Source organism: Caloenas nicobarica, chromosome 12, assembly GCF_036013445.1.
Source record: "Caloenas nicobarica isolate bCalNic1 chromosome 12, bCalNic1.hap1, whole genome shotgun sequence".
Lineage (NCBI taxonomy): Eukaryota > Metazoa > Chordata > Aves > Columbiformes > Columbidae > Caloenas > Caloenas nicobarica.
The window spans coordinates 21190380-21200050 of NC_088256.1; the positions used below are offsets into that span (position 1 = coordinate 21190380).

At 39.9% G+C, this 9671-nt stretch overlaps 1 protein-coding gene across 1 annotated transcript; it reads right to left on the reverse strand.

Moving 5' to 3' along the window:
- Nucleotides 1–2577: 2577 nt before the first annotated feature.
- Nucleotides 2578–8793, reverse strand: TENT5D (terminal nucleotidyltransferase 5D). Its single transcript, XM_065643494.1, has 2 exons — nt 8725–8793; nt 2578–3768 (listed from the first exon to the last, which is right to left on the reverse strand). The coding sequence occupies exons 1-2, from the start codon at nt 8791–8793 to the stop codon at nt 2578–2580; spliced, it is 1260 nt and encodes a 419-aa protein (XP_065499566.1).
- Between the last annotated feature and the right edge of the window lie 878 nt (nt 8794–9671).

The window sequence follows — 9671 nt, forward strand, 5'->3', positions numbered from 1 at the left end:
ATTTTAAATCAAATTTAAGGACTTGAGGAGCCCAATTCCTCCTGAAGCTCAAGCCATTAGGGTGCCCAGATCCCACAGACATGTCAGGAAGTCCTGGCTGTGCCCAGTTCAGCTTTGGGCTCTTCAGCCCTGCAAATCCCACGTGCTGGCTGTTGAAGCAAAAGGGATGCAACCTACCTAAGGCTCTTACAGAATTTCACAGTGCTATTTAATTTGGCAAATGCCAAACTCAATTTAAAGGTTCCCTTTGTAGTCTAAACTGTTCAAATTAAAAAAAAAAATCCATCATGTTTCACTCCATTTTTCTTCTGACAGGTGGAATTCCCTAGAAGTGCTTACATGCAAATATAGTGTTACTGTATCTGGTAATATAGCAATTAGAATTGCCAACTTTATTAAACATAGTTCAGCCAATGGAAAGTTACTGGTGGAAGTGAAATAAAGTGCGCTTTTAGACACAGAATCAGATGTACTTAAAAAATCAGCAAACGATAATAGTACTGTATTAATGAAAGACATCACAAAATGAATCAGCTTCCAAGTAGATCAGTATGCCCTTCTTACAGAAGAAACGTTTTTTGCACTATATTTTACAGAAAATAGTTGACTTTAGCGATGATGGTCAACAAAGTTGTTTCTAAACAGCTCTTTGCTCTATTGTACAGGCGTTTTATGGAAAAAGGAAAACTGTATTTCACTGGCAAGTAGGACTTCATAGACCTTAGAAATTTTTAGAAATGTTTGATCTAAATTAGTGGTATGGAGCATATTTTGTGTAAAATAAATCAAGCACTCCTTCCCAAGGAGCAGAAATTTTTAAGACACACCACTCGTAAATAGATCAAATGGAGTCAGTGTTTTTGCAGACAACAAGGACACACAGTGAGGTACCAGCGATGGACTCGTAGGACACCGTGACGTGTTAAGCATCAGATGTAAGAAACACTAATCTTGCATTTCCAGTTGGCTGCTCCAGTTTTACAACTGCACGCATTCTACGTCTCCTTTTCACTCCTATTCCTTTTGTACCATGTTCAGCATCTAAACCGAAGGAGTTTTGGTGAGAACACCTCAGATCCATCTGCCCCAAACCTGCTCGTACTGAAAAGCGCATCTCTCTGACCTACAAACACTTTGCAACCCGTCGGTGGAGAACCAAGGGCGCGTGTGTCCCTTTCCGTAACTCAGGAGCTCTCTAACGCGATCGCCACCAGCATTGAGACTTTCATGGAGAAACCGGCACAGGGAGGCACTTATGTGACATGTTTAAAACTTATCTTTGGTAAACACACACAAAAAAACTTGTAACTCATGTTTTACTTCCTGATAACAAGAGAAATCTTCGTTTGCTACTAGTGTATGTGTGCAGGTATCTAAACATATACAGGACATTGCTAGTAGAAAACATTTTTTCAAATGCCACTGCCAAGAATATGTTTTAATTCACCTGAAAATAATGCAGTCCTGGGTTTTTTTTTTCTTTTTTTTTTTTTCTTTTTTTCCTGATTCTGTTTATTATGCATTAAAGCATCTCTGATCAATAACAAATTAGCAATAGAAAGCAAGCCCTATGTGTTCAATTCTCACCTTCTTTCTCATGCTATTACCTTGTTTTTCAGGACCAATTTCATCAGAATAGTTGTCTCTCTTACAACTTCCAGTATCTGTGAGGCGGATCCTGCATTATGTACGCAGCCAAGCCTCTCACTCAGATCGGTGGAAATTTTGGATACACAAAAATACTGAGTCTGCTCTTGGTAGGGATGTTTCGTGGTAACCATGACTAAAGAGCGCTCTGGTGAGGAGGGACCTCACATCTTGGATGGGAGCTAAAGAGTGATCAGATCGGTAAAGAAAAGCTCAAACCACCAAGAAACATCCCGTCAAGGTGTATCTTCAAAAGGTGCTGCAAAAAAATGTTGCTGGAACTACATGGGTATAACTGATGGATCATCTACTTTAATGTACCCAGAACGTTATCACTTCTAAAATCAGGCATTTCTACTGAGAGGTATTTGATTGGCTTAATTTTTCATTTCCACTATTTGAATTTTGCTTAAGAATTTTTTAGAACCCAGAACTTAGTGCTGGGGTGTCAAGCTCGTTTTCACCGGGGGCCACATCAGCCTCGCGGTTGCCTTCAAAGGGCCGAACGTAATTTTAGGACCGTATGTAGGAGTAGTTACATTTATACGGTCCTAAAATTACGTTCGGCCCTTTGAAGGCAACTGGGAGGCTGATGTGGCCCCCGGTGAAAACGAGCTTGACACCCCCGACTTAGTGCATTTCATTTTATAAAATTTGTATAATTTATATCTTTCTCTTTTCATTGAAAAAAAATATATAGCCCAAACATATGTAGGGGTATAAATACATCACGAGTAAGGACAGCTGTTTCACTTATTTTACGATCTGCTTAACGGTGATTTAGACATTGACAAACCAAATTACTTTGGCAACTCGCACAAAAATATGTCCTTAAATCAAAAGTGATGATAAAACTTGCTTGAATGAGGCCTTTATTACAGAGAGAACTGGAAAGAGAGGAGTGTAAGTGCTGAGGAGGTTATCGTGTTCCTAAACGATGCCACTTTGTATTTGTATGTGAAATGGGTACGGCTGGTAGATGATGGGTGGTTGTCCGTGAGCAATGTAGTAACTGCTGAAGTTTCTGTCACTGATATATGGAGCAGGCTGATAATAGCACGTTACATTGGCTGCATTTGGGATGATATTTTGTTCTCCGAGTACTTTCAAAGCCAGAATTGTGATCATATTCAGAGTTTGTCTTCGTTCGTGTCCCATGAGACAGACTGTACTCTCGTTTACAACTCCGCGCAGAGTCATCAAGTAGTCGTACTTGCTTTTCTCTTCCCCAATGAAGTGGTTGCGCAGGTATGACTCAATTTTCCTTTGCTGCTCAGCAACATCTGGAAAATCGATGAAGAACCTGGAGCACATGTAACGTTCCAGAGATTTAATTTCAGCCTCATCCGCTGGCTTAAAGTCCCGCACCAGGAGATTGCTGTACTTCAGGAGGCCACCTCCTCTGATTTCCTCCGGGTTCCTTGTGGAAATCAGTTTGTATTTCAAGTGGTCCATCGCTTCGTTGAAGTCTCCGTACATACTTTCGGCGATGACGGTGGGGTGAGAGTCTTCTGTCAGTTTGCAGTCTCTTGCCCTGTAAACTTTTAGGATGGAGTCCAGTACGATTTGGAAGGAGTCCACGCTAAACTCAAACTGCCGTCTGAGGGAGTTGACGAACTTTAATTCTACGTTCTTGCCGCTGTTGTTTGACAGTGAGATGAGGCTCCAGCGATCGTGGTCGGTGGAAACTTTGACCATCTTCTGCACATAGGCATCTTTCATGGTCTGAGCAGTGATTTTTTCCTTATTAACACATTTTGGCAAGAAATCCAACAGGCAATTAAGCACTGCTTCCTTAACAACCTGGAACTCGAGCTCACTTGGAAGTTCCACCCCAAAAATGATGTCTAGGTCCTTGTAACTGGTTCCATTCTGCTTTACGAGGATGTGACTGGCTGTGGAACCGTTCAGGCGGACATCTCTAACGTTGATTTGCTTCTCAATGAGCTGTTCCTTTACCACGTGGATGATATCCTTCAGCTTTACATCCAGCGTTGGAAAATTTCCTCTCCCGTGAATAGGTATGACCTCAGCTAAAACTTGATCCAGGATTTTAATCTGATCCCAGGTGAGACTACTGAACCTGTGGTCCAGGTCCTCAGTCATTGTGATGTTGGTTAGCTAACTAGGAAGAAACAGAAATTAAGAGAAAAATGTTAGAACTTGCACAAATATGAGAGAGCCAGACATTTCACTAACAAACATATATCTCTGTTCCTTGGCGCAGTGACAAAGCAGTTTGTTTTGCAGAGACACAACCCCAGTTAACGGTCTGAGTCAACCTCTGCACTTGTCACAGGCTTTTAATTGAATTTTAATATACTCAGGTTTTAATCCTGCTGAGAAACCATTGTGTTCTTGTATAATCCATGACTCAAAGTAAATGCAGTAAACCATATCGACTTCGTTCACAACTACTCAAAGGTTAATATAATGAAATACTTGGTGGTTATAATGAAACTCCAAATAAATTCCACTGTGGAGAGCTGTAATGAGCGATATGAGCAGATTTGATTCTTCCTGTCCTGCCTAGAAGTCTCCCTCTCTCTTCAGTGACTTGCTTACTTAAAACTACTGAAAGACCAGGAGGTTTTTTTAAAAAGCAGGAATGATGCAACATGTTTATTGTTCCTCTAGTCGTGTGCCTTGGGTGTACTTTAATATTAATACCACTTGTTACTCTTCAAGAACTGGATATCCAAAACTGTTAAACCGTTTCCACTATGTTCCTGAGGCAAAATATTTTCCTTCTAACCCATTAACCGTGTTCCCATGTTAATGTATCAATGCTGCAAGTTTTGGTTTGCAGAACTGCTAAGAAAACCCCTTCCAGTCTGCACTGACACCCGAAAACCTCACACGAAAGCCTGTAAAGAAACATCTACAGGATGCATGGGATAAAGATCAGGCTCTGGAATTCCTCAGTTTAAACTCCTATCTTGTCTTCATATCATCATAGTTACAAGAAGATAGACCTTGGCATGGATAATTTATTTACATTTTGTAATGAGAAAGAAAAACTTGCAAACCCCATAACATGGGGTTTAAAATCTATATGCAAACTTTATTTTAATTAAATTTTTGTAATGGGAATTTGAGTGCCTTATATTTTAATGTTATTTAGGCATACTGTGAATGTGATTAAACACGATCATAGTATTATATGATTAGGTGTGATTACAGTAAGTAATGAATTTAAAGAACCACAGAAAAGGAAAAGCTCATTGAGCTAAAAAACTTCCAGAATCCACAGGCATCACTTCATTCCTTGTCCCCTCTCACCTGCGTACACTTCCTCTGTTCTCTTGGGGTAGTTAATGCTCAGTTAGTTGGAAAGGTCTATTGCTGAATCCTATCACACTGTTTTGCAATATTCTTTCGTAAATCACAGGGTAACTCCCAGGCAGATGCTGGGATGTACTGATCGTTTTCTGACTAACCCCCGTGCTGTGTTTGCTGCTCTGAGCTACAGGTGAAGGGAGAGAATGTTTATGGACATAGCGGGATGTTTCTTCATCACTCAAGACAGCAAAAAATTCTGGAGTCAACCCAGTTATTCTGAGCATTTCTTTACTCTCCCGAGTCAGATGTGGATACCCTCAACCCACGGGAAGCTGCTGATTAGACAGCTTAGAGATGCTCAAAACAACTTTAATCACTGAAAGGATTTTTTTCTTCTGCACACACATTATAATATTGCTTTCTGCTTTAATGTTGCATGTGCTAAATAAGGCTTGTTTTAAGAATATTTTTGTTGGGCTTGTGCAAGCTTAGTTCAGAGAGAATTCAGGGAAACCGAAGGTAGTTTTAAAACAATCACAATAAACTATTTGTTACACAGCAAGAAGGTTTAGATAATTGCTGTTGAAATACTACCTGAGCACTTTAAAAGAGTAGAAGAATAAAGATCACTGTATTCCTTAATACTGCACACAAGCAGGATGGGATTTATAGCATGACACTGAACTTCATTACCTATTTTCTACAGAAAAGTTATGGAATCCCTGGTGGTTTCTCAGAAGGCAGCAATTGGGGACGCTGCTCAGAAAAAACCGCGTCTCCCAGCCCGGCTGGTGCAAACTGGAGCTTGGAGGGACTGAAGAAAACTGCCTGGAGATGCAAAACTCGCGTGGTTTTCAGGTGTGATCAGGAACGGTGCAGGGAGTCACCAGCATGTGGAGGAAATGATTTCTGGGTACCTGCCAGCACTGCAAACGTGCTGCTGAAACATCGGGAAATGCTTCTGCAGACAGATGGCTAAAACACATTTTTTCAGCTAAAGCTCAAGAATAAAAATAAAGTCAAATCATACTAAGTAATAACACTACTGAAAAGTCTACGCTGTTTCTTAGTCAGTTGTGACTGCATATGTACATTATCATACATTTCCTCCCTCGCCTTCAGATTCCACATTCTGAAAGATTTTAGTAATTTCAAGTAACTTGTGAACTGACAAATGGCTTGAGAATATTACAGAGCTATTTTTCACATACTTCTACTATAGTTTCAGCTCCCAAGTAAGCTAATCGAGAGCATATGTAATTTCCAGCACCTTCCTGGCCTCATTACAAAGCACGGCACTAACCATATGTTTAAAGTTCAACACATGCTTCAAAAGTTGGTTAAATCAGGACCAAAGTTGGGAGTTTAATTGCTGCTGAAGTTCCAGTGTGAAGGGCTTGGATTCAGTCCTACGGTTCCTGACATTGTTTATGTAGTGTATAACTCTCTCTATATAACATGCGAATAAATACGTCTGCAGACATATTCAGAAGCGCAGATATTCCCGCAGGCATTTAGAAGATGTGACATTTGAGCTGAAAGGGAGAAAACTTGCCCTGCCTATTTTACACGCTTACGACTCCACCATTAGCTATTTATCATGATGATTCCATGCTTATTCCTTTATCACCACAAGCTATGACTATGAAAAACTTCTATCCATCCTTCATAGCCTTTATGACATCCCGGTACATGCTTATCATAAAAAAACGAGCTGTTAAAGAAAGGCATTGTGAATTTTGGAAGTAGAACAACACTGGGTGCAGAGAGCAGGGTGAGAGGAGAGGTTTTTATATAAACTTCTTTTGCTGCCATGTTTGTCATCTGTGTTATTAATACCTCAATTACGGTGGACCAGCTCTAATGATCTAGTAGCAAACTTAGAGTTGCCAGAATTGTTGTAGAAGCAGTACTTTTCATTACGTGATTTGCCTCATATTGCAAAAGTTTGAGGGAGCCTTTCAAGGTTAATGCTGTGATGTAAAAGAAAGAGCTTAGAGAAGGGAATATTGAAATTCAGTTCCCTTTTTAGCAGAGGGACCCTCTTCAAACATGTTTTGAAACTCAGAAGATGAAAGTATCCCCAAATAAGCTTAGAAATCCTCTCTTTATTGCTACATGTTTTCAGTCATTTTAGATTCTATTGCAATATACTAAGATTTGAAAATGACAGGAAAAGGTAATGTCGTTAAATATTTCTTTTGTGTAGAAGAGTCGTGCCTCAAAATGTCATTTCTCTAAAGTGATTCCTGGAGAATTTGATGGTGCTTTGTGAGTTCAGAGCCTCAACACTAATGTCTGAGAAATGTCTTATGATAAATACTAAGAATTCTGTGCTGAAATAATACCTTCACCTTTGACAAGGAAAACGTCCTAGGAAAAATGGGAATTAAGTTGTCAAGAATATAATTGATTTCCAGATAGACCTAAATCAACTTTTAAAATTATTATTATTTACTAATTTGCTTCCAGTTTGCTACCCAGTAGATAACCCTGCACTTCCCTCGGACTTTCTCTTGTTCTTTTCCTTAATCTTGTGTGGCAACAGGAACAAATCTCAGGCAATTTCATAGTCACTAGGAACTTTATTTCTTAAAGCAGCGGCAAATTTATTTACCGAGGTGCTCAGGCTAACATCAGGAGTTACTATTAATGCAATAAGCCTCAGTTATAAGAAATCAGCAGCAGCATTGAGGCTGTAATTAGTCAAAGCATCGTGTAAAACAAGAGAGATCAGAGCATGGAGGGAAGGCAACTCATTGTACTTGATCACAGCCCCTGAATCCTCCCTGATTTAAGATCTCCACCAGATAAAGCGATGAGAAAAAGTAGTTTTCAGGGTGTTTTATTTTACATATTCTGGCTAGAGAAGCACAGAATAAGATGGATCAGACTTAGTCAAGTTTTATCATGTATTATCCTTATTATAAGGTTAGAAAAATGTTTCCCTGATTGAAGCTCCAACTCATCCTTGAGTGGTCACCTTCAGCCGATGAAGTGGATGCAATGTGGAAAAATGTTTAGTGAAACACAGTTTTTCTAAATTTTATTATTTATTTTTATATTGAAATTATAGGCTCTAATTTTGTTCAGCAGGGTTTGGACCAAACAGCTCTGAGTTCAGTTTTTACAATGATGCTAAAGGGTTTAGTTAACCACCTCTTAGCACTCTGCCGTACACCAGCTTCATCCAAAAAACAAGAGCAGATCTGGCTTTGCATCCGAATGAAGAAAATCTGCAATGTTAACGTTCCACACAACTTTCATGGAAACAGATACTTACAGTCTAGAGGGCAGTCTCATCAAATTTAGCTCATATTTTACCAATAAACTGTTTAAGATTCTCTTTTTATATACTCCATAATGTTGCTTCAGTGTATTTTCAAAGGGTTTGCAATGTGCTGGCATTTTCAAACAGAATGCATCTGAAATAGTTTTTGTGCAGCTGCGTTAGCTCCGTTCTCTTCGCTTTGCTTTTATCCGCTCCCTGATTTGTCTGGTTTACAACAATTACATGGAATATTTTAATGCCCCAATTGTTGTTACTTTGTTTGCACTCAAAATCGGTTGCGAGTGGACCTTTTGCAGATGAAGCAAAATGTCTTGTTTGGGGGTTACTCCAGAGATGCTCAAAGTAACTATTGCAATTCTCCCCTTAGATCTTGTGTTGGTTTTCCTGCGTACAAATTACCTGCATCATTAATGATTTCCACGATAGCTTGCTAAAGCTTTATTTTAATTCAAAGATACATTTCTTTATTAAGCTGGACATTTTAAAGTATTTTGCATGCTCACTGATTTAGGACTGCAGCTGGCATTAGCTCTGAAAGCAAGAATGTCAAATGTAGAAGGAGTCCCAGTCATAATTTAAACGTGTATGAGACAAGTAGAAGCAGTAAAGCATCTGGGGCATCCTAAATGGGGACATATTTAAACTGATTTGACAGTGTTTTTCATGAGTTTTTCCTTCCATTAATGTTAATGCGTGCAGTGAAGAGACTGTTTGTTTATCCTGTTATCATGAGATAATGCATGAGTTGCCATAAGTTTTCAGTACAGTTGCCATCTAGTTACCCTGAAATAACAAATAATAACTCAAGGCCATATGCTTTCCTCCGGTGAGATAAGGCTGCACAGTGTGCAAAACACACTTCAGCAGAACAAGGTTTGCTTGGACTGTGCCACGGAAGGGCAGAACAAATAAGTGAAAAAGAAGGAAGGACTTTTATCGACAAAAAGGAGTCCTATCTTCTCTCCAAGCCAATCCAAAGAAGAGGGAAAAGCGACGGAGTGATGTACCAGCCTGCACAGCCCTTTCTCCAAAACAAAAGTGATTTGCAGAGCAGTACGGCCCAAGGGCTGCCATCCTGTCCTACAGCCCAATGCTGGCAAAAGGGACCGAGGAGCCTCTACACCTCTGCTGGAACATTACGTGATATCGGCTCCATGAGCTGGGAGTTCTCAGGAGGGACAAAATAACAAAGGAGTTTAATTTGGGCAACCAGTACGAATACGTAATCCATGTTATGTCATCCTGGAGATCTGGGGGTTTTTTTGGATGCCAAATTTTTCCATCATGACTCACAGTACACTCCTTCTTGCCTGCATGTGGATCCCCTCACAGGGCAACACTTTTGAGGCCAGCAATATTATATCTTTGTATCAGTTCCCAGAACACATGAGGCTCCTTCTTACACGGCCTCCAGGTTCAAACCAAGCCCTTGTAAACAGCATGCTATGAG

Bases quoted from the DNA above. Each gene is read 5' to 3' on its own strand.
- TENT5D (XM_065643494.1), bottom strand. From the start codon at position 8,793: ATGACTGGGACTCCTTCTACATTTGACATTCTTGCTTTCAGAGCTAAT. The intron at 3,769-8,724 runs GTGAGCATGCAA...CTTCCTAGTTAG, and splicing joins CCAGCTGCAGTCCTAAATCA to CTAACCAACATCACAATGAC.